The following is a 25,925-nucleotide window of genomic DNA, read 5'->3' on the forward strand; positions in this document are numbered from 1 at the left end:
TCGGCCTCCAAAGTGCTGAGCCTAATTAGGCGCCCAACCTAATTCTAATTTTTTATTCTTAACATTTTTCTCCCACCAGATTGAACTTACTAATTATCATCTTTATGTCTAAAAGAATACTCTTGATTTTGGCTGTCAATCACTAATTCCCACATTTGGTTGTTGCAGAGTGCTCTAGTAAACTCATCATAAGCGTATGGGGGGAAAAATAAAAATAATTACATATTTCATATTTTTCTCTGGTAAAAATATTGAAATAATAAATTCTAGGTCTAACGTTTGTTTTTAAGTAAATCAGAACAAGACCTCTGAGTATGTTTCTCAGGAAGTTTAATTTTCCAGTTCTGGGGTCTCTCATTTCTGGAACTGAGACTAATCGCAAAGTATATTCTGAAAAGCCCTTTATTGCCACAAAACTGATGCATGATAAATTGTAACTTTCAAATGCATTGTCGAGATCATAAGACAGACAGGCTAGCTTAAATGCAACTGTATTTCAGTGGTCAAATACTCTCAGATCTATTAATGGTACTCAAGCTAGCCTTCTAGTATTGAAAAAGATTGTGAATAAAACCTGCTCTTCCTATTGCCTTCTTGATGACATTTACCATTGCTCAAATATGTCTGACTTTACATTTTCAATAGACTTTAAAGCATAGGTGTTTGATGCATCTAGATGGATTGTTAATTACTCTTTTCTTCATCCCCTTCCAAATCCTTCTACCAAATTTAGGTTGAAGAGAAACTGTGTCTTTGGATATTCAGTCATGGCAAACAGTAAGTGCTCAATAAAGACATATTCAATAAGAGAATAACTGACCCAGAAATCACAATATGCCAAACTTTAAGCAAATATTAGGTTAATTCAATACTAAAAATTTGGAACTCAACCATGACATGTACACATATGTCTCACTTCGGCTATATTCTCTATGTTGGGACAAGTTACTGCTATTTTTGTAATGGTTAGGTGAACAGCATTCTCATTCAACCTGCTGGGTCAGGAAATAGGAACAGTTTTCCTGTTTTATTTGTTTAGCCTAGATCTATAAAAATATGTGCAAAGGGAAGTTGTTTATAAGCTTAAGTAAGGGAGGGAGGCCGGGTGTGGTGGCTCACGCCTGTAATCCCGGCACTTTGGGAGGACGAAGTGGGTGGATCGCGAGGTCAGGAGTTCAATACTAGCCTGGCCAAGATGCTGAAACCCCATATCTACTAAAAATACAAAAAAAAAAAAAAAATTAGCCATGTGGGGTTGGGGGGTGCCTGTAATCCCAGCTACTCAGGAGGCTGAGGCAGAGAATTGCTTGAACCTGGGAGGTGGAGGTTGCAGTGAGCCGAGATCATGCCACTGCACTGCAGCCTGGTTGACAAAGTGAGACTCTGTCTCAAAAAAAAAAAAAGAGATAAGCCAGTCCTTCCTAATATCCTATATTTTATCTATGCAAATGTAACTATTCCTCCATCAGCAAAAAATAGGCTTTAAGTCTGTTTATTTAGACATGTAAATTTTTTTTAATTTTTATTTTTTTACTTTTTTGGAGGGATGGAGTTCTGCTCTTCTTGCCCATGCTGGAGTCCAATGGTATGATCTTGGTTCACTGCAACCTCCACTTCCCAGGTTCGAGTGATTCTCCTGCCTCAGTCTCCCAAGTACCTGGGATTGCATGTGTGTGCCGCCACGTTCGACTAATTTTGTATTTTTAGTAGAGACAGGGTTTCACCATGTTGCTTCAGGCTAGTCTCAAACTCCTGACTCGGCCTCTCAAAGTGCTGAGATTACCGCCATGAGCCACAGTGCCCAGCTGAGAAATTTTAAGGTGATCTGTTCTGAAGTTTTTCTTCACATGAATATAAATTTTCAATTATCATTCTGCTCTGTGCAATTTAATTATAACATTCTACAATTGTAAGGATGTAGCATATTATCAAATATCTAACCAATTCTAACTTTCAATTAACAGCATAGAGTTGAGTAATAGAGAAATAATATAAAAGACTTGTGATTATTACAAATTGAATAACAAACATTTTTAAAGTTATAACATGTACAAATCTTTTACCTCTTGAAATAACAGTTTCTAACCCAGTTCCATTAATAAAAGCTCGTTTAATGGTTTGTGTTTTAATATCTGTCCAATATAAACGTTCCTCAGATGCATCGAAGTCTATCACAGTAACATCGTCAATATCAGGAACTGTAAATGCCGTGATAAAGTTAAAATATGGATTGTCAATATCCACTCCTCTGATTTCAGAACGTCTTGCATAAAGAAGAAATTTTTTCATTTCTAAAAAAGAAATAGAAATTGTTTTTCTCTTATGAAGTTGGCAAGCTTGAAATAGTCTAGAAATTCTAAAATATTACTTGATTTAATACATGTTAACTCCTGAACATCATAATCAATACTTGATGGAAACAATGAAGTAACAATTTATCTATTTTAAATTAAGGTATTTAATAGAAACAAATGTAAAATGAGTTAGAAGCCTTACATCATCATTTTTCTTTGGCTAGAAACACCCAGATATTCTCAGTAATCAATTCTCAGTGACCTTAGAATTTCAAAGTTGCTAAACTACATAAACTCCAAGTGTCAAATACCATATTTGTACTTTGTACATAATTACAATATTGTATTCCATGACAAGATTTTGAGGGACTCTAAGAACAGTTTTTCTATACTGTCTTTGAATAAGATAAAACTAAACATGCTATTAGAAATCTTGTATATATTTTTCCTATAAAAATTAGGGCTCAAATAATTTAAAGCATGCTTTTAGTGTAATTTTTTGTAAATCTGTGGTAACTAACATTGTGAGGCATTATATCACTTTTACTTCCATAGATGCCTTCTTCGCACTACATTTGTAAAATATCAGAGCAAATAGAAATAGTAGTTACAGATATTCTATTTTTTTGTTGTTGTCTTAGTTTATTGGTGTTGAGATATGTTATTATTATGTAAATTAAAACTACATGTACCTAAATGCCTGACTTAAATTTTGGTATTTTTTTCTGTACTTAAAATTAAGTAATGTTTTGCAAATAAATACAATTATTAACAGAAAGCAAAAATTTTTATTCACAAAATTTATCTTTTTTAGTTCAAATGCATTGTTTAAATGTGTGCAGTTTTTTTTTTTACAAATTTTTCCAAGTTACATATTTTACTTCACTTTTTCCCCTTTAGAGTTGATAATTCTCTACCAAATGATGATAGAATGACTTTAGAAGAGCAGATTAAAGCTGTTAAGCACCTCTTTGTTATGCAGGTTACCTACATCATCATTTTGTGATAATGCACTTTCACTTAAAAATCTTCCTGTTTTGCAGAGATAAATTCTGCTAACGTATCAAATAAGAAAGTAGCAAGAAAAAAAATAAATAAGGTAATAAATAACAAAGTACAACATGTTACATATTTAAAGAATTTGTCAGTTTTCCCCAGAGCAGATGAATCATCAATAGTGGCTAGAAATAGCACCACCACCTAAAATATTTTTGAAAACAGAAAAAAAACTTCCTCTGTTTTAATATGAGTAAAATCTGAATGCTAATATAATTTGAGAGAATTCAATTTTATTTTTATTTTTGATTAGAACTATAAGAAATTTACCATAGCAGGTCTTCTTGTCTGAAGAAAGCTTCATCAAGTGGGGGCATGCACATGCAGCGCTCCGATTGTGATTGATTAGACACATGTGAGAGCAGGGGCCTTTGCCGTCATTCGCTGCACAAGGATTGGGAGCTGCAATTACACAGTGAAATATGAAGAGTGAAGAAGGAAGGATGTATTAGGGAACCTCTGAGGTTGACAGGGGTTATTCACCTAATGATTCAAAGTAAAGTTTCCTACATAGAACCCATTAGTAGGGTAATTAATATGACAATAATAGACAATCATACACAGGAATTACATTAATAAAAACATTACTTCAAAGATAACTAAGAAAACTCCATCAATTCTCTCTCAGACAAATGGCATGCATCCTCTTGCTTAGAAGTAGTGGCCGGGTGCGGTGGCTCACGCCTGTCATCCCAGCACTTCGGGTGGCCAAGGCAGGCAGATCATGAGGTCAGGAGATCAAGACCATCCCGGCTAACACCGTGAAAACCCATCTCTACTAAAAATACAAAAAATTAGCTGAGCGTGGTGACACACACCTCTAGTCCCAGCTACTCAGGAGGCTGAGGCAGGAGAATCACTTGAACCCGGGAGGCGGAGGTTACAGTTCTTGCTTTGGCACACCACTTTTAAATGCTTCCTAGGAAACTGCTGTTACATATATACCTTTCCTTCAAATGCATGCTCTTCTTCAGATGAGGCCTCTGTGAAGAAATGTCTGTCTGCCTTCATGATTAAGTCATCTACTTCGTTACTTTTTCTGTATTAACTAATTCCATGGCTAAGGATTGCTCCACTTGTACATACTTACTCAATTCCCTTGTATAAATAAGTTATAATTTTTCAAATTGAGAACATAATATTAAATTTTGCAGCTCAATGTCATTCTGTGATGGCATTGAATGTCTTGAGACATTTTGAATTTTATGTTTCTTTTTCTGTCATCGTGTCTTTTGGATAAGATTTTAATTTATCTAGTATCTTTAATCTTATTTTTATAGAGCCTATCTAGTAGAAAAATTCATTAGAACTAGGCTACTAAATTGAAGGCAGAAACGAGTTATTCTCGTAGCCCCATCAAGAAAATGTTAGTTTTCAACTCATGAGTGGTATCTTCCAACCATGTCCCCTTGATTGAAGTAGGAATAGGGTTGACACATGCCCAAAATATGCTACCTTTGCCCACTGGAAAATGACAGAAGCAGGAAGGTCTCTGTGACCTTCGCTCCACCCCTCTTTCCTGAAACAGGTCATGAAGACTAGAAAGGATTTTCTGACCTCCCCTGAAGTAGATTACAAACTCTCATGTAGAGGTGCCCTTCCTAAGCCCTGAGAAAAGGAACATCCTTATGTCTGAAGACACAGGGACACAGAAAAGAATCTGAACAAACAGGCCTTGCTAATTTTTCCTCAGTTTATTACCATTAGATCATACCTCCTAGCATAAAACTACCCAGATTTTAACCATTTCTTCAGGTCTTTATTTCCTCAGAAGGCTCCTGGGTCGTATAATACTTGTATTAAGTTTGTGTACTTTTCTTGTTAATCTGTCTTTCGTTATAGACCTCAGCCATGAACCTGAGATGGATAGAGAAAAGAAATGTCCTCCCCCTTACAGAAGTAAATAGCAGTCCTGTGGGGTTTTACAACACAAAGAATACAAATCAAAGAGACAATAACAGTGTAGAGGATATAAGAAATGAACTGATTTGATAAATATTCAATGCAGTTTTTGGCAATTTTTAACATTCCTCACATCAAGATGATAAAAGTAATAGTGTCTTTGTATTTGCTAAAAACAATAAATAAATAAATAGAGGAAAATAAGAGACTCACGAACAACTCATTCTCCTAAGAAAATTAAGAACAAAAGATATTAGAAAAGAGTAGAAGCTATTGTTCTAGAGATTCCTTTCTAGCTCAATCCTTTGTCACACAGAATAAGTAGTTCTTTTTTTGTTCTTTGTTATCTTTCGATTTTCTGTTATAATAATTGAAGTCCCTAAGGAATCACAAGTTAGAGAAGCAAGAAAGTAGGTGGGAAGGAAAGGTAGAAAGGTGTTACAGGACGGGAGGAGGAGTGAGTAAGAGGCAGTGTTAAGTGTCATATATCAAGTCAAGGTTACCCAGTCAGGTAGATAGAAAGAGAAAACCCAAATTCCCCCATACCTGAAAAAATAAAATAAAGTAAAATGAGGAAAGAGAAAAGAAAAAAGAAAGAGGAGTAAAAGGGAAGAGAAGAAGGAAAAAGAAGTTTGTTCAAAAACACTAGCATAGGAAATGCTATTTCTTGGGAAAATTCAAAGCATAATCCATAACAGTCTAATGGTAGGTACTTGAATTTCACTTTGAGCATCATTATTTTTAGGCCAGAATCATACTAACTCTTCTCAACACCCTATAATTATGAAAAAAGAAATACGTTTTAAAAGCAAAGATATTGTTTCTATGTACATACTAAAATAAAAAATTGCATTGACTTTGTAACCCAATGTCTTATTAATAACACTGTCATGTGTAATTCCCAATATTTTGTGCTTCACAGAATGAAAAATCCACAAAGAATTCTTACTTTTCATTTTCATCTCTTCTCACTTTAAAGGATTCAACAATATTATTTCAAAATTTCTTTCCAAACAAGTGCTTGAACACAGCTACCTATTCCAATTACCCAATTTAAAAATACTGTTCATAATACTCACATTTTTATAGAAAGCAGGGATTAGCAGACAGTAACCCATGAGACAAATCTGGTCCACTGACTGTTTTTGTAAATAAAGTTTTATTGAAATATAACCATGTGCATTGGTTTACATATTAGCCATGGTTGTTATCATACTGCAATAGTAGAATTGAACAGCTTCAATAAAGACCACATGGCCCACAAAGCCTTATAGTATATATCTATTATAATTAGATAGTAAGTAGCTATTTTATAAGAGACACTACTGCAAAATCCAGTATGATTGCAGAGGCTGTAAACTTCTAACAAAGCCAAGCCTATTTCATCTATTTGTATCCAAAAGATGGAAAAGCCATTGATCAATGGAATGCTATAATAAATCTTAACAGATGAAATATAAATACAGCTGGGCAGACTGGGTTCACCAAATAGCTCATATTGTCTAAACTCAAACTGACAAAATATAAAACCTTAGAGATACACCTGTAATACCCTCCACCTTTTATGTATGCATTGAATAAAACATTATGAAGCACCCAGTTGTTTAAAACACTGTGAAAAGAAAAGCTGAGATATAATAATGGACGAGTTCTTACCCCAAGGTGCTAGGTTTCCATACACTAACCCGGTACTCAATTCTCTTCAATTCTATGGTCACTGGCTCAATTTAGGTTTTCTCCATTTCCTGCATAGATTGTTACATGAAACTCCTAACGAATCTTTGATATCTAGACTCCCTGCATTACATACAGTTATCTTTTTAGAACACACACTTGATCATATCTGGTTTAGAATTTAGGGTCAGGCATACCAATAATCCCAGAACTTTGGGAGGCTGAAGTGGGATGATTGCTTAAGTCCAGCAGATAGAGACTAGCCTGGGCAAGACAGGTAGGTCCCATCTCTACTGGAAAAAAAAAAAAAAAAAATGAATGACTTCCCACGGTCTACCTCACAAAGCATCAGCCTTATCTCCTACTATTTATATTTCCCCTAAGACTCTTCAGCACTAGTCAGACTGGTTTCCCTGCTACCATTTACCCTCCAGATCTTTATTCTGATCCACTCTCTGTTTACTTTTGTTAAAGAAGTGATCAAGGCCAGGTGTGGTGACTCACATCTGTAATCCCTGTGCTTTGGGAGGCCAAGATAAGAGGATCCCTTGAGCCCAGGATTTTGAGGCTACAGTGAGCTATGATCATACCACTGCACTCCAGCCTGACCCACAGAGCAAGACTGTCTCTAAAAGCAAGTAAACAAAAAACAAAACAGAAGTCATCAACCTTCCAAACACACAAAATTTGTACTCCAAACCATTTTTTTATTTCTTATTCACTGCCATATTTAATCATTTCTCAAGTATTGTACAGATTTTCTCTAATATGTTTCCTTCCTTTTTACCTCTACTCTTCCAACATATTTCCAAATTCATTTCCTCACCTTTGAATGACTGCCGTGGCTATGTAACTGGTACGTCGTGATACTGTCCCAGATATAGCCACCTCTCTTTCTAAAACACGAATCTATCTTCCAAGCCTCATCTACCACTTTCCTTCTACGTACACATTGTGTACACACTAAAAGGTATTTCTCATTATTCCCTGATATCTATAGTTTATTCTTTTCCACCTCCACATGATGTACTTTTCTTCCCCTAGAATTTCATCACCAGTATCTTTACATTAACCTTCCTTCATGTCCCAGCTCAATTCATTTTTCTGCCATGAAACATTTTCTAATGAAGCCAGCTAATGCTGATTTATTTCATCATGAAATATTGGTTGTAATTATTGTTTTTACAAGGCAATTAGACAATTCATTGCTTGCTGTCCTCTTTTCTAGTTAGTGACATTTGTTCATATATTTTGCATTAGTATGTGTTGGACTTTCTAGCTAAACCAGTGCTTGGCAAGGTTTTTCTATTAAAGGCCAGATGGTAGATATTTGGACTTTTGCAAGCTTTATGTTTTCCATAGTAATTATTCAGCTCTGCTACTATAACACAAAAGCAGCCATAAAACAATAGGTGAATGAAGAGGTGTGACTGTGTGAAAATAAAACTTTATTTACAAAACAGAGGGCTGAATTTAGACTGAGGGTTGTAGTTTGTCACTCTCTGAGCTAGATAAGTGATATGCTGGCAAGAACTAAGACATATAAATACACACACACACACACACACACACATTGTTTTTTTCCTAAAATTTTTATGGTATCTATTCTTGTGTTAGAGGTAGGGACATTTGGCTTCATATGCATGTACATAAATGCATATGGGTATATATTCTAAAACTGCAGCAATCTAAAAATCCAGAAAGTTAATCTTCTAGAGCATATCATAGCTGCAGGTGAAAAGATTAAATAATGCACAACTACAATACTTCATAGGAGAAACATGTTAATTGTGCAATCACCCAAGACTGATGTGTGCTCTGGGAAGAAAAATAATATCATTAAATATAATTTCACATTTGATTCAAACTGTATTTAATTATAGTCCATTTATCACCAGGGGAAAAGAAAAAAACATTTTAAATCTAAACAACTAGTTTTTCCAATAAGTTCAAAATATACATAAATGTTCATGCAATATAAAATATGTATAGTTGTTTACCTAATAAAACCATGTTCAAAGCAGAATGCCAGGATCCAATTTGTTAGGTAGAGAAAGATTTTTCTCCCTCCCATGTAGTCAGTTTTGATAGTAACTAATATTCATCCTATTAATGAAACTTATGTGCATGTAAACAATTACTATTGTAATAAAATAATGTTTATTAGTAATTTTCCCTTAGGAAAGGACTTAATAGTTTTAAAGAAAGGAATTTTCAGAAGTGCTTTGCAATGAAACACTAATCTCAAATCCTATTTTCCCTATGACAAACATCTTTAAGTGATAAGTTTAACATTTCACATTGAAGAATTTGAGTGAATTCCTTATTTAAAATATATACACATAAAATATGTGCAAGTAAAGCATGCTTTACTTTCACCAGATTCTAACAGTACTATTTATAAGGGAGCTACTTTCCTCAAATTATGTCATACTTTATGAATTAATTTTATACTGTACTCTATAAAGTAGAATATAGGATGTCTAAAAATTTTATCTTATCTTTTACAGGTATCTCTACAGAGAGAATTTTTAAAAACCACAAAAAAAAATTTCCATCTGTATGCAGGTTTTGGTGTAAAAGGACGAAAATATGTATGTAATACAATGTTACATTTATAGGGGAAATGTGTCTTAAAATACCAACTAACTTTCAGTCGTTCTAAAGAGATGGTATGTCTTTCTGGTATCTTAATTTATTCTCTGTTAGTGTCACTTGTTATATGCTTTGAAAGAAAAAAAAAAAAAACATGTCAAGGAAGTTCCTATTTTTACAATGATTCTGTATTCACAGTATTTTAAAAAACCATCTAGGACAGTGGTTCTCAATCAGTGGTGATGGTGGTGATTTTGCCTCCCAAGGAACATTTGGAAATAAATTGAGACATTTTTGGTTGTTATGACTTGGAGTACTGTTGGCATATTAGTGAAAAGAGGTGAAGAATCTAATAAACATTGTACAATTCACAGGAAGTGTAGCTGAGAACTATCTAGCCCACAACTAACAAAGAATTATCTGGCCCAAAATGTGTGAAGTGCAGATATTGAGAAGCCCTGATTTTGGAATAGAACTAGGGATTCTGCATTTTAAAATAGGATACATGTTAGATCAAATAAATCTCATACCTATAGTATATAAATATATGACATAAAGAGACACTAGATACGAGTAAACAGTGCAGAGAATAATACAATGTATTATGTATGTATGTACGTATGTAACCTCTATCCTACATGTTATCAACTCTGCTAAAAATATATATAATATATATATTTTACATATACTATATATTTTATATATATAGAGAGAGAGAGAGAGGAAAGAGAAAGAGCAATTTAATTTATATGACAAGTAGTTAGATCTTTCTTTTACTCTTTAAGTTTCAGGATATATGTGCAGGATGTGCAGGTTTGTTACACAGGCAAACATGTGTCATGGTGGTTTGCTTCACAGATCAACCCATCACCTAGGTTTTAAGCCCAGTATCCATTAGCGATTCTTCCTGATGCTCTCTCTCCCCTATCCCCACCCCTCGGCAGGCCCCAGTGCGTGTTGTTCCCCAAGTGTCCATGTGTTTTCAACGTTCAGCTCCCACTTATAAGTGAGAATATGTGGTGTTTAGTTTTCTGTTCCTGCTTTAGTTTGCTGAGAATAATGGCTTCCAGCTCCATCCATGTCTCTGTAGAGAGCATAATATCATTCATTTTTATGGCTACATAGTATTCCATGGTGTATATGTACCACATTGTCTTTATCCAGTCTAGTTAGATTTTCTTTTTTTCTGAAAAGACAGAGTTTCATTATGTTACCCAGGCTGGTCTTGAACTTGTGAACTCAAGTGATTTGCCTGCTTCGGCCTCCCAAAGTGCTGAGATTACCAGTGTCAGCCACCAGGACTGGCCTAGATCTTAACATAGTGAATTGTGGAAGCAAATGATTTAAGCAACCTGCAAATATTTGAGATTCACCTCCACCATGCTGAAACATGTCTTTCAGGGTATTTCTTTTTGACAAAAAAGAAAAAAAAATACCCTTTTATTAATCATGTGAAAAGTATTCCACATAATTCTAACTGAAAATATTAATAATCCAATATGAAATCCCTCATCCTTCAGGTTTTGTAAGTGATACTTTGTCCTCTAAGGGGTGAATTAGTAAGGGAGTATCACTAATATTCTTAAAATATAACTTTTTTTTTTTTTTTACTGTGAAGTAAGATTATCCTGTTTTCTTATAGATGTTGTTAAGAAAAGTTTAATTTTCTATAGAAATGTTTTTCTGATGCAATTGGAGGCACTTAAATCATTTCGATGTTAAACTTACTTTTTGAGAAACAGCTTGCAATGTTCCTATAATGGACAGTGGGATTTAAAAAATATATATTTTAAAAGTTAAAGAAATAGTAATTTATTTTATCATATTATGCTAGAAAATATGCCAAGTGTTTTATAAGCATTATTTTATTTATTTCTCTCAATGGTCACCTTTGTTTATGCAAATAAATTGCCTTCATCTTGTAAAGGCTAAACTTAACTTTGAGAAGGTAAAAAAGATTAAGTCAAGATCACACAAGTATTAAAAAGAGTACAGAAAGATTCAGGTTCCAGAGTCCAGGTTTTAACCACTACACTGCAATACACAACCTCTTTATGTGAAACAATTCATTCTGATCTATTCACTAGTTCATTCATGGGCCAATTCATGGATGTCTTATAAAACAGGGATGCAAAATGAAGACTGAGTTAGAGTACAATTGGTATAACTATATTTAATCTAATTATTGTTGTAACTATGGAGAAACCTCTCAATGTCTTACTCATTCTCTCTTTTTCTGGGTTTTGATTCTTTTTTAAAAGGATGTCATATTATTATCTAAAACAGTTTGTATATTTACCAGTTGCTATGGTTTTCAAAATAAAATTTAAAAGGAGATGAGTCAGTAGCCTGACTTTGAAAGTAAACTGAAACGTTTCTGCAAAAATAGTACTATTTTTATCAACAAATGCTTAAGACCCCTTTAAACCAAGCTCTGTTTACATGAAAAATAAGTTTCTACAAAAAGAGAAAAGCATCTTACAATTGGTGAAAGTCTAACAGATAAAGGGTTTGCAACACTATAATTAAAGTAACAGTCACATTCTTGATTTTTTTAATTCCAGTTAGAGCAGCTAAGAAAAGAAACACAAAACAGAAAAACCCAGGGTGGTAGATTCTTGCCGGGTTTATGAGAAAATTTAACCCCGCACCTGGAGTGGTGATGAAGAAAACACCTTTGGGCTGAGCGGGCACACAGAGAAGAATGACATGGCAGATGGGTGGTAGAGAAAGAAGTATAGAAAAGAAGAGTTACATTTCGCTTTTTCCACGCTTACAAACCACTCCCTTACAGGGTGGGGGAGGAGAGTTTGGTGGCAATGTGTAAAACAACATAAGAGAATTGTGCATCTATCTATCTATCTATCTATCTATCTATCTATCTATCTATCTATCTATCTAATCTAATCTATTTAGTTTACTTAACAAACACTTATAAAGTGCTTAGTGCTCCCCAGGTATCTTCTAACTGCTTAAAAGAGACTAATGTGACTGGGCGCAGTGGTTCACACGTGTAATCCTAGCACTTGGGGAAGCTGAGGAGGGCACATCACCTGAGGTCAGGAGTTCAATATCAGTCTGGCCAACATAGGAAAACCTCATCTCTACTAAAAATACAAAAATTAGCTGGACACGGTGGCAGGCGCCTGTAATCCAAGCTACTTAGGAGGCTGAGGCTGGAGAATCGCTTGAACCCGGGAGGCGGAGGTTACAGTAAGCCAAGATCGTGCCACTGCACTCCAGCCTGGGAGACAGAGTGAGACTCCATCTCAGCAACAACAAAAAAGAGAGCGAGACTGATGCATTTAATCTTTATAAAATCTTTATAACAATTCCAAAAGATTGTTATAAACAATCTTTATAACAAATCTTTATAACAATTACAGATTTACAGACAAGCAAACAAATACCAATGTAGAGAAACAAACTAATACTAATGCACTAGAAGCCAGGATATGACAAATTTGGAATTTGAACCCAAGCAATCTGGCTCTAGACTAAGCTGATTGCTATGAAGGTATTTTTTTAGAATTTACTGTTTGACTGAACAATATAGTCCTATTTAGTAAATTATATTTTGTAGTAAAAAGAGTTGAAAGTTACACTAATATCTAATGCCAGACATATTTAGGATCACGAGGACATATGCAAACAAACCCACCCAAATTGCTCTCACTAAAATTATCATTGACCTTCTTTCAGGTTGCCAAATCCAGTGAATACATTTATGTCTTTATTTTTATTGGCTTTTCTACAAAAGCAAATACTGTTGGCTAGCGTTAGCTTGAAACTTTTCCCTTTGTGTGTGCAAGCTTTCCCTTTTTGTCCTGAAATCTGTTGGTGCCCTTTATTCCAAGCATTCTTCTTTCCCTTCCTTTTTAGTATTGCAGTTCTCCAAGGCTCTATCCTTGCCCTTTTCTATTTTCTGTAATACTCCTAAGAAATTGTTGGGAACAGGCCCCCCAAAATCTGGCTATAAACTGTCCCCAAATCTGGCCATAAATGAAACCTCTGAAGCACAGTGATGTGTTCATGATGGCCATAACGTCCACGCTGGAAGATTGTGGGTCTGCTGGAAGGTTGTGGGTCTACCGGAATGAGGGCAAGGAACACCTGGCCTACCCAGGGTGGAAAACTGCTTAAAGGTGTTCTTAAACCACAAACAATAGCACGAGTGATCTGTGCCTTAAGAACATGCTACTGCTGCAGATAACTAGCCAGAGCCCATCCCTTTATTTTGGCCCATCCCTTTATTTTCCATAAGGGATACTTTTATTTAATCTAATATCTATAGAAACAACACTAATGACTGGCTTGCTGTTAATAAATATGTGGGTAAGTCTCTGCTTGAGGCTTTCAGCTCTGAAGGTTGTGAGACCCCCGATTTCCGACTTCACACCTCTGTATTTCTGTGTGTGTGTCTTTAATTCCTCCAACACTGCTGGGTTAGGGTCTCCCCGACCGAGCTGGTCTAGGCAAGAAATCTTACCTACATTTTGCCTTCAATCTACAATTGAAGAACTACAAAAGTTCTAGTTTTAGCCCAAACCTTCCTTCCTTTTTAGCCCTAAATATTCAACTGTATTCCAGAAGTATCTCAAATTCAGCACATTCCAAAGTTTAATTTTTCAGCTAATCCTTTAAATCAATTGTCCGCAAATGATGGCCTAAAGGCTAATACTGGCTAGTGAGCCACTTGTTTATATGGTTGGAAAAAAACCCAAATGAAGAATACTATTTCATGGCACATAAAACTTGTATGAAATTCAAATTTTGGTGTCTCGAAATTAAGTTTTATTGGCACACAGCCACACTTATTCATTTCCCATATGACTGCTTTCACATTACAACTGCAGCAGAGTAACTGCAACAGAGAACACACGGCCCACAAGTCCTAAAATATTCATTAATATTATTTGGCCTTTCACAGAATATATTTGCTGACCCCCTCTCTTAAAGCCATCCCATATTCTTCCTCCTTTCCCCAGGTTCCCCACTCAAATCTCTATCACTACTTTTTATTGATTTCACCTCTAAGTATATCTCATCAGAGACCATTTCACGTACAAGCATCTCCCAGATTTTGACATCAGCCACCTCCTGATCTACTGAAGTAACTTCCGGTGATGGTTATCTTTACATGTAAATTTGACTAGTCTAGTGAATGTCTAGATAGCTGGTAAATAATTATTTCTGGGTGTATTTCTGGAAGAGATGAGTATTTGCATTAGTATACTGGGTTAAAAATTTCCTACCCTTGCCAGTACAGGGAAGCATCCATCATCCAATCTGTTGAAGGCCTAAATAGAATAAAAAGGTAGAGGAAAGACAAGTTTGTTTCCTGTTTGAGCTGGGATATATATCTTATCCTATACTCCATCATTGGCACTCCTGGTTCCCGGACTTATACCATTACCCACCTACCCTTCCTGGTTTTTAGGCTTTAAGATTTGGACTGAGTTACACCACTGGTGTTCCTGGTTCTCCTGTTCACATACAGTAGATTGTGGAACTTCTTGTCCTCCATAAGCATATGAGTTAATTTCTATAATCTCTCTATCTCTCTGTGGGGGTGTGCATAACATATATATACACATACATATATATTCTATACATACATATACATACACGCACATATACACTTCAATCCTGTCTCTCCAATCAATCCTTTACAAATTTCTATCATGAAAATCTGTTCTTTTTACTCCTTTGACCATATTTTTTTTTAATGTTTTTCTCCTTTTCTTAGAGGAATGGTTCTTAAGTCAGCATTATGTCCCCTGGGAATTTGTTAAAGATGCAAAATGTCAAACCTCACCTAAGACCTACCGAATCAGAATCTCTGGGTAACACCCACCAATATGTGTTTTAATAAGCCCTCCATTAAATTTAATGCACACTTATGTTTAACATCATTTGAACCATTTATCCCAGAGGAAAAAACTGTATATTTCTTTGTAGGGATATTATTTGAGCATGAGCATGATCTGACCCCTGCCTAATCTTGTCTCTGATTTATTCTTTCCTTACTTGTAGCTGCTTCCATCTGCAAATGTGGAAATAAAACCCCTCCAAGTTAGTAATTTGCCTCAGGTAACATGGCTAGTGAGTGACATGAGGGAAGAATTAAATTTAGCTAATCCCAAGGTTTGTTTTGTTTTGTTTTTAGTACCACACCCTGCTACTTTGTAAAATACATTTACTATACTCTTATATTCAAAGTCCATCTATCATAACAATGTTTGTATTTATCCTAATTGTTAATGTAGTTTGTTCCTCCTCTTAGACTATAAACTCCAGGAAGGTAAGGAAGTTTGTCCAAAGAGAATGTCAATAAAACATGACTCTCTACTGCCATCTGGTGATAAAACGCAACAATTCCAAGAGGAATATATGTGCATTCAATGTCTTCTGCCTGTAAAGTGTAGTAAGACAAAAGCTTTGGCTTCAGACTTCCTTTCAGATAACAGAATGATTACTCCCTGGCTGTTAGATCTTGAGCAATTTACTTAGTATTTCTCTGTCTTAGGTTCCTCATCTGTAAAACTGGGTTGCTAACAATTTTTCTCATAGAAATGCAATGATAATCAAGTTAGCTGCTATTATTATAATTATCAATACTGTTATAAAGGACTTAGCTAGACTCTAGAGTTGGCACAAAGAAATAAATGTAACACTGTTCCTTAAATATTTTATAATCTAGGTGACTAGGTAAGACAGCGTTAGGAAACGATTAGTGAATACATAAATAAACAACCATACAAGCTTTAAATGCTGAGTCCTTATGATGTGAACTATTAATGTAGAGGACGTAAAATTTGAGCTAGTATAAGAATTTATAATCGGTATGTGTGAGAAGGAGTCTCAGATGGAGAACTGTTCCTGCAAGTCTTTGCACACATTGAGACTAACACTTGTAAAGTACTAATAAAAATGATATAATTGGGTAACCCGCTCAGGTCCCCTTCCACGCTGTGGAAGCTTTGTTCTTTTGCTCTTTGCAATAAATTTTGCTGCTGCTGCTCAAAAAAAAAAAAAAAAAAAAGGTATAACTGATAACTGCACACTTATATTACAAAGTCATAATCACAAAACCATTTTTATTTAATGCTTCATTATATAATCCCAGATCTCATTATCCAACCAAAACCTAACATATGACCCAAAAAGTGTTTATGAGTTTTCTTGTGGTTGTTTTTTAATATACCTGAAAATTAATAATTGTATTTTACTGATAAAATATAGATTAGATTACTTCATAAATGTGAATTATATATTTTCAACTTAAAGAAAAACCAACATTGTGTTAAATGATGATTAAACTCAACATTTGCAAGATCCTGTGATTGAGACACATGATCTCCAGTTTGAAAAAGCAAGTACAGAGAGGTTAAATAACTTGCCAATAATGTCCAATAACACATTAATAGCTGAGACTCATGAATCTGAAATAAAACTACGCTAATGATGAAGGGTACATCATGCAATTAATAAATCATATGTTTAGGATTTGAACCCAGGCCATGCCATTAACTCTAAGCTTGGCTCCCTCATGCTGTAATTTTTTTAAATTAATATTTAAAATACCCACTATTGCTCCTTCATATTGCATACGTTTCAGCTTTGGTTTGTTTCTTCCTAATCCCATATAACAACAACATTAAGAACCAAAGCAATCTAAAATGTATTTCTAAAATATTCTGCTTAAATGTCCAATAACCAATTTGGAATTTTGTGTGAATAATGAATGCTTACTCGTAAGAAAACTGGTGCTAAAACTTTTATTAATTTTCTACTTGCAGGATTAGATAATGTCAAATAGTATTTGTAACCTTTGTTTCTTTAATTTGTGAAAGATATATTTCAATTTTATAGTACTGAATGTCATGTATTTTTAAAATGTATTATTTTTTTTCGTGAACATCATGTTATTATTCACCAGAAAACGGGCTACTATTATTGTATTTGTGTTAATGCTGAGCCTTTGTCACCATTTTCATTTGAATTCTATCCTTGGTAATAAAATAGTCAATATGTTCCTGCATCTTTTTTCCCTAGCAGTGGAAGTGTTACTTCACTGAAGCAGATAAACAGGACAGATAATGATTTTTATAAGCTCAGTGATCCTTATAATGGGGAAAAGTAGAAGGTTCTCTGATCACTCTTAAAATTGGAAACTGACTGAATTTCATTTGGGAAACAGCAAGTTCTTTTCGTAGGTGATATTCTCTAAATTTATTTAAAGACTAGAATATTTGCCCTGAATCCTGGGAAAATATGTTAAATTAGATCTACATAGTAAAATCTTGCTTATCTTAAGTAAAGAGGAAAAATCATATATAAATCATATTTTGAGTTAAGTAAAAAAGTTAAGGATGCCTCCCCCCACCAAAAAATGACAATGAATGTCTCATTTCTTTTCTACACATGCACAAATGTCAGGAAAGTTTGAGAGTATCACGGTTCTTCCTGTTCTATGAATTTACTAAGGGTCATGCCAATGTAGGCAAATTAGACAGTGCAGTTAGTAAATGAAAGACATTGATCCTATTTTGGATGAGAAGGAATGATGCAATGCAACACATAGATGAAGTCCATTTCTCATGGTCCAGTTCATTTAGATTGTGCATAACATACAAATTATTATTACTAAAAAATGCCAAACAATCTGAGGGACAAAAATACAGTTGTGTAAATAATTTTACACTTGAAATAATCAAAACCATTCATATCTTATAAGTGATTGTCATCTAGAGTATTTGCTTACAGCTAGGCATTCCTCTGTTGAAGAGGAAGCTTCTAGAGAAGAGTATCTTTTTCATTATACTAGTGGCACGTTGCTGATCAGAATAATAACTTCTTGCCTTATTTAAATTTAGTTAAATTCAATATATCTATTAAATCCTTATTAAATGCAAAAATGACTAATCTATATACTTTTTTTCTGTATCGTCCTCATGCTTTTTAGCTTATAAGGTGAAATAAATCAAGAGTGGAAGAAAAAAATGAGTTATTGTTCACGTATGCAAGCAGTATGTATAGAAACCAGTATGTATAGAAACTCCCATGTAGCAAAGAAGGATCAATTACATAAGAAAATAGACCTGAGAAATTGAGAGTATCTGGGAAAATAACTAGATTCAATCAGATTGTCAGAGAAAGGACACAGAAAATTTTGCAGATGAGACTTTGGTAGAAGAAATAGCATCAAGGGAGGATGAAGGTCACATACTAAAGAAAGGCAAAGAATAGCCATGTGATATTGCCAACCAGAGAGGTAACTGGTTTTAGTCAAGTCTAAAAGATACTATAATACAAATTTAAAATATAAGGCTCAGTGTGTGGAACAAATGCCCTACAAGCCAATGAGTTAGAAGATCTTATTCCACACTGAAAAAGAAAGAGAAGGAGAAAATGCAAGAGCTTTTCATCTAAGAATCATGAATCTAAAATGAAAATATGCTAATGAAGGGGACATTGTTTGCATTCAAATGAGATTTCCACCAGTTATGTCACATATAATGGGGAAAAAGTATAAAAGGATGAGCTGATGTTACGCCAAATGGTCATGGTATCCCAGTAGAGGAAAAAGTAAGAATTAGGATAGTAACATTTGGCAAAGATTGAGCGGAGGAAACAGAATCATGAAACCAAGATGGCGTTCACTGTTGAACCAAAAGCTGAAAAACATGGGGAGAGGTAGCACATATGTGCCTGTGAACTCACTTCTCTTAAAATAGAGGAACTCAAGCAAATGGTTCACCTTTTCTCATGTACCACCCCGTCTCCTCCCAATATGCTACATGGCAATAATCTAAAAATTAGGGGACTTAATTTAAAATAAATAAATATTTATTTGCATATGCATAAAATGTCAATAACTTTTAACTTACAGAAGATTATTTTATAGTTCAAATATTACATTATCAAGATGATAATAATTTCTGGGTGGTTAATCCATAAGTGAACAAGCACTTACCCTGTGGTTGGCGACTGGGATGGTATATCTGAAGGTCAAATGGCTGTGCACTGGTTTTCTGAATCACACTGACATTCTGCCCTGTCCACTTATTGGCTTTGGACAATGTGTTGGTCCTCCAGTCTGTCCAGTAGACTTCACTCCCATATAGAGACACAGCAAAGGGATGGGAAAGGTATTCATGACCTCGGATGATTTCTATCATGTTTGTTCCATCATAGAGGGCTGAATAAATAGCATCTGACCTACAGAAAGATAAATACATGGGTAGTTTGTCAAAACTCATTCAACTAGTACAGAGACATAATCATATAACTCAGCTAAATGACAAAAAAGGTATTTTATAAATATTTTTATGGATCTGTATCTGATTTGGGAAAAGCAAAAAAACAAAACAAAACAAAACAAAACAAAACCCACCTCCAATTTTAATATATGCGTACATGATACTGACATGTTAGGACATTTTCCAGTGTTGTAAATATTATCTGAGGAAATAAAAAACAAGATCCAGAAAAGAGATAATTGTTTAAACCTGGCATCTGTCCACACTATCCTTTTCTCAAAGTGGTCCACAGTTAGTCCATTAGGCCAAGCCCCAGTTTTCATGTCTTTGTAGATGGTTTTTCTTGCAGCACCACTCATAGAGGCAGATTCAATGCGAGGAAAATTTGCATCCCAGTCTGTCCAGAAAAGAATTCTTAAAAAAAAAAGAAATAATGCTATTGTTTCAGTCATTCATTTCACAGATATTTATTGAGTGTCTACTATGTGCTAGGCACTGCATAGGTGTTCAGTCACAACAGAAACAGATGTATTATCTACCCTCATGGAGCTTATGGTCCAGTGGAGGAGTCAGACTAAATAAGTGCACAAATATATGATGATGACTTGTGAAATATTTTGAAAAAAGTTACTATGAGAGAGAATAGCAGGTGACTGACCTACTTAGAGAAGGTGATCAGAAAAAAAGCACTTTGAGGAGTGATAGTTATACTAAAACTGAAGAACGAGATGGGCAGTATAAAGAGCATGGCAAGTAGAATAAACAACATATGCTAAGACCCTAACAGGAAAAAGAATGTGGGCTATTTGAGGAACAGAAATAAAGTCAATGTATTGGAAGTATAGTGAGTGAGGAGGAGAGGTGAGGAATAGGAAATCAAAGAGGTGATCTTATGGGTGTTGTAGGGTAAGATAATTATTTTGGATTTTATATTAAGGGAATAAGAAGTGCATGGACCTTTGGTGGCTTTTAAGCAGAGGAGAAATGTTATTCTGTATATTTAGTAAATATATACAGACATAGTGACAGCAACAAGAGACAGACAAATTCCCAGGCAGCCACAAATAGGTCCCCGGTGAAACTCAACCTTCAAGCCAGGGCAGTCTAACGCCTGAAAACCAGGCTACCAGTTCTGGATTGAATCCATGAACCAGAGTGAGAACTTCCATCCATGTCTTATCCACTCTCTCTTAATTGGTTCTTTCTGAATGATGCCTTTAGCCCATTGAATGATTCCTTTTCCAAGCCCACCCATAAACCAATTAGCAAGCATTCCCCCATTTGAAGCCCATAAAAACCCCCAGCAAAGCCTCAGAGAAGGCTACCCACTTTCAAGTCCCCTCTTGCTGTTGAGAGCTTTTCTTTCACTCGATAAATTTTACTCTGCCTTACTCCCTCTCCAGTATCCATGTACCTTATTCCTTTTGGTCATGGGACAAGAACCTGGAGTCACTGAACTGCAGGAGTGAAAGAGCTATAATGCTCCTGCTTGCCAAGTTACATGTGGCAGGAGGAAAAGAGCTGTAACACTCCTGCCTGCTGAATTAGGGGAATAAAAAACCCACAATAGTGATGAGACAGTATATCTGTCTAATCAGTATGTACACAGGATATACTGTACCAAATACAGATACACTGTCTAATCAATGTGGCTATTATACAGAGAATAATAGTGAGGCAAGAGTATCAGCATGTTAAGTGGTTATATAAAAGACCAGAAAAGATGATAGTCGTCTAGAATATGGTGGTGGCAATAAAGGAGAGAAGTGAGTTGATTCAAGATATGATTTGAAGGTAGAATTGTCAGGACTAGCTGATGGACTGGGTGTAAGAAATGAGGTAAGAAACAGAATCTCTGGAGACCGTCCATTTCTTGTTTCAGCAATCTCAGATCGAGGGAAGGATACGGTATATAGGGATTCCATTAAGTGAGAGGGAAAAATGGAAGAGGAACAAATTTCAAGAGTTTAGAATTGAGTGTTGATGGGTGTAGACAGTGTTAGGGCTCAGAGAATAAAATGCCAAAGTATGGTGCTTTGGCGTGCTGAGCACTTTTTTGAATTAAAGGAAATTTAAAGTTCATGGAAGCTGCCTTTCAAGAATGTTCTAACCTTCTCGCTCTCTTCCTTGCCCCAAACACAAGGGAGGGACTCTCTGGAAGTACGCTTATTTGACCAAAGAAAACTTCTTTCAAAAGAAATGCAATTGTCTGAAAACCATTCCCTTGGAATCTCATTCAATAACCAGGAATGATTAAACCACAAAGATGAAAAAAGACTCATCACCACACCCAGACAGACTTTTCATCTATTCTGACGGAAGCTCTGAGAGATTTTCTGAGAGGCTTTATTTGTATGCTAAGACAATGTTTGTTCACTGTGAGGTTCTGCCCTTCACCTTTCTGGAAATTATAGCCACTTACCTCAGAGGTCAGAGGAACGTTGGCCCAGGACATTGTCTATTATTTGAGCTCATTCAATTCCCCTGAAAATTATCACTCCTCAAAATACCTTACATTTCCCATTTCCCTCTCCTGTATGAAGAGGGCATATAAGCCTCAATCATCTGGCCTTCTGATTCTTTATTTTGTATGGCTCCCATGTACACTTGCACGTTAATAATCCTATATGCCTTTTCTTCTCTTAATTTGTTGGCAGTTTATTTCAGGACACTTGAACCTCCAGAGAGGGAGTGAAAAACTCCCTTTGCTCTTATAGCAGCAATCAAAAAGAGAAAGTAATGTTGCAGTACATGTTTCCATCAGGTCTGGCAATATTTTGTTGACAAATGGTAAAATTATGAAATTGTAAAAAAAATATTTGCTCTTCATGTAATTATATATAGCTTTGTTAATTTTTGACTCTTCTATTATTCTGTATAATCCTTGAAAATAGGAATTTGGTAAATTACCTTGTAAAATGAAACAATCCTTTAAAACAAAATTTAAAATTCAATTAACCCATCTTCCTTTTAAACAAATTTTATGTGAATTTAAAGAAATGTGAAATGACGTAAAGTAAGTATTCACCATGACTTCTATTTTTGAAAAGAATATAATCTGTTATAGAAAACAGGAATTACAAATATGAAATGATTAGAGGACAGTTTAAAACATTATATTTATAAACAGAGTAATTACATATGCTAAAAGAGTATGACAAAAAGGGAAGAAAGATGAGAGTGGAACTTCCTATGTAAGTTAAAACACTGACATTTGGTAAGTGTTATTAGATAACTGTGTCAATATTAAATAGTGGTAATATATTTGTGTAAAACAAACTTGGATTAAAGTTGGAATTTGTCACTTACTTCTGCATACTTAATCTCAAACCCCATTTTCTCATCTGAAAATCAAATCTGTTATAGTATACATTTGTTGGGAACATTAGATGAGATAATGGATGTAAACAATTTAGCACACAGAATGATTAGCACAGAGAAAAGATTTTTGTACATGCATGTTCACACACATATTGATAGAGAATAAATAATTTTTAAAGGAAAACTTTCACAGTCTTGCAGCTGTTAAGGAAACAGAGAAGGGGAGAGAAGGAGGGAGAGAGAGAAAATACTAATATCTATGTTTAAATGCTACAACAGTGCTTATGTGAAAGTAGATTAGTTTTATGAAGCAAACATGAATCAAAGTCATGAGAATGTGATTCAGGGCAAGAGATCATAGGATTTGATTCATCTCATAGAATTTATTTTAAACAATAGGTTTCTATTAGTTACTTTTTAAAAGAATTTTAGTTTCATGGAGATGTGAAAGGAAAATAAATTTTGGAGATTTTTGATTTTGACTACTATAGGGGCTTTATTTATATAACAAGGCCAACATTTTGCTAGCCAGGCCAAACTGAGAGAGCAATGGCTGTCACCCCATGCTGTAGTTTGATGGCTAAAGTTCTGCCTTCTTTTTTTTTTCCACCATGATATCCTGGGGTTGGTTCCTATATAAACCCTTTTCTTGTTTGATACTTGGTAATTCTGAAATAGCAGCAATTTATCCTAGCTGAAATATAGTAATGACATTTAAAAATTTTTTTTTAAGGAAGTCAATGGTTAGAAGTCAGCTTAATTAAAAGCTAACATCCAAGATGTATGTGTGTTTGTATGTGTGTGTTCGTATTTAAAAGTCCTTCATGTTTTTGTTTTTTTCTCTCGTAGGACGTTGTCTTTTTTTTTTTTTTTTGAGCAAAGTTTTTATCTTCTCAGTTGACTGAATTCTGTTTTCTTTATTTACTCCTGCTGTCTTTCCCTTCTCTTTCACCTTCTGCTGCATGAGGGACCTAAAATAGTTTATAATAGCCTGGGGTTCCTTAAAGAAAACAGAGAAGGCACCAGGCTCCCTTTTGGGGAAAATTATCTGTTTTTCCTTAATGAATCTCAAGAGTATGAACAGGCAAGTTCATCTCAGCTCTTAAGCTGCTTGCTTTTGTATTGTGCCATCTGATTTTTTATTTATTTATTTATTTTTAACTAAAGTAGCTATTGCAACAGAGGCTACTCTTGGTTTTGTAAGGAATAGTGTAGTTTAGACACTTAGAAATGTCTTTATTTATTTATTTTTTAATGAACTGTAAGCGCATTCCATGGTTTAACCTCTTAATAATTTTCTTTTTGGAGACCCAGGATTCAGTGTGGGCTCTACCCAGAGCTCAGAGATCCAGTTAAAGATACACAGACTCTATCTAAATGAAACTAGTCTCCTTATACAATCTTTTGATAGATTGCCTTAACTTTATGTTTGATTTGGTATCCATCTTTAGTCTCCCTCTAGCACCACCAAACTTTTTCTCTCTATACCTTATGATGTACATTTTGCTATTTGATTTTCACCTTAGTTGTTTCCTTTAATATGAAAAATTAAGGCTATTTAGCTGACAACTGCCTAGGGTTGTGAAACAAGTTATCAGAAATCTGAAAGTCCAAGACAGGAAAAAAAAAAAAAAAAAAGGTCTTTATGAATCCATAAAGATGTATTTCTCTCAGCAGGCATAATATGTTTATGTATTTATATGCATATACACAATGTTTCACTACTAAAAATATATACAAGAGCTCTAATTAATTGGTTTAAGAAAATAAAAGCAGTTGAATCAAATACTTTATCAGGAATAAAATACTAGTCAAAAGCTTTTTCAGGTTTATATAACAAGTAAAATCTTTAATAAATAAGGTAGCTTTAAAATTTTTGGTAAAGTAGTTAAGACTTTAGAAATGTCTTAAGAATTGCCAGAATACATTTTTGTTTGCATATATTAATCAAGCACTTTCTTATTTATCATTGCCAAATATTATAAGGTGTCAAAATTTGGCATAGTAGATACAAAACTATAAACCTAGCACAAGACAGAATAATCTTTGTTTGTATGATCTTTAATAAATAAGACATTGATGTTGTTTTCATAAAAACAGCTACATCTTAAATTTAGTAAGCTTACTTACTAAATTACTAACTAAATACAAGATAAATTACTTACTAAATAAAGTAAATAAATAAATACATAAAATTACTTACTAAATAAAGTAAATAAATTACTTACTAAATACAAGATTACTAATCTTGTGGCTTTAGGTGGTCTAGTCCACAGGTAGTAAGGTTTGTTTTGGGAAGGGACCATAACTGTCTTTGTTTCAAAGCTAAACTATTAACTAGAAACTAAGTAACACAAATACAAAGTTAGTTTGGCCTACACTCAGAAATGAACAAGGATGGCTTGAAGGTTAGAAGCAAGATGGGGTCAGTTAGTTCAGATCTCTTTCACTGTCTCAGTTATAATTTTGCAGTGGTAGTTCCGTAATTTTAAATGATGACTATCACGGTTTTTATAAATAATGTAGGTAAATGATTAAAATAATTAGGTAAATGTAATGGGATAAATACTCGTAAACAAACTCATAATTTAGATTCTAAAGTTATATTAAATTAAATAATATGTATTTCATTATTGAGGTATTTTTCAATAAATGTATATTTGTAGGAAAACATTCTTTCAATAAAAAGTATGTCCTTTTTAAAAAGGTGAAAAATTTTTATGTCATTCAAAGCTTTTTTAAAGGTTATGTATAAAACAAGGTAAAAGGAATGGGGAAATAAGATAAATGTAAAGAAAGTTATAAAAATGAAGAGCTT

General features: G+C 34.4%; 1 protein-coding gene across 1 annotated transcript in view; it reads right to left on the reverse strand.

The window, feature by feature from the left end:
• Positions 1-25,925, reverse strand: part of LRP1B (low density lipoprotein receptor-related protein 1B) — a 1,318,888-nt gene that overhangs the window by 670,558 nt on the left and 622,405 nt on the right. Inside the window, exons 25-28 of the mRNA XM_011935709.1 lie at positions 20,036-20,200; positions 19,501-19,745; positions 3,621-3,752; positions 2,064-2,291 (exon numbers count right to left, since the gene is read on the reverse strand). Of these exons, the coding sequence (XP_011791099.1) occupies positions 2,064-2,291; positions 3,621-3,752; positions 19,501-19,745; positions 20,036-20,200 (770 nt within the window). The remainder of the gene's footprint in view (positions 1-2,063; positions 2,292-3,620; positions 3,753-19,500; positions 19,746-20,035; positions 20,201-25,925) is intronic.

The sequence above is a fragment of the Colobus angolensis genome, unplaced genomic scaffold (assembly GCF_000951035.1).
Source record: "Colobus angolensis palliatus isolate OR3802 unplaced genomic scaffold, Cang.pa_1.0 Scaffold147, whole genome shotgun sequence".
NCBI classification, from domain to species: domain Eukaryota; kingdom Metazoa; phylum Chordata; class Mammalia; order Primates; family Cercopithecidae; genus Colobus; species Colobus angolensis.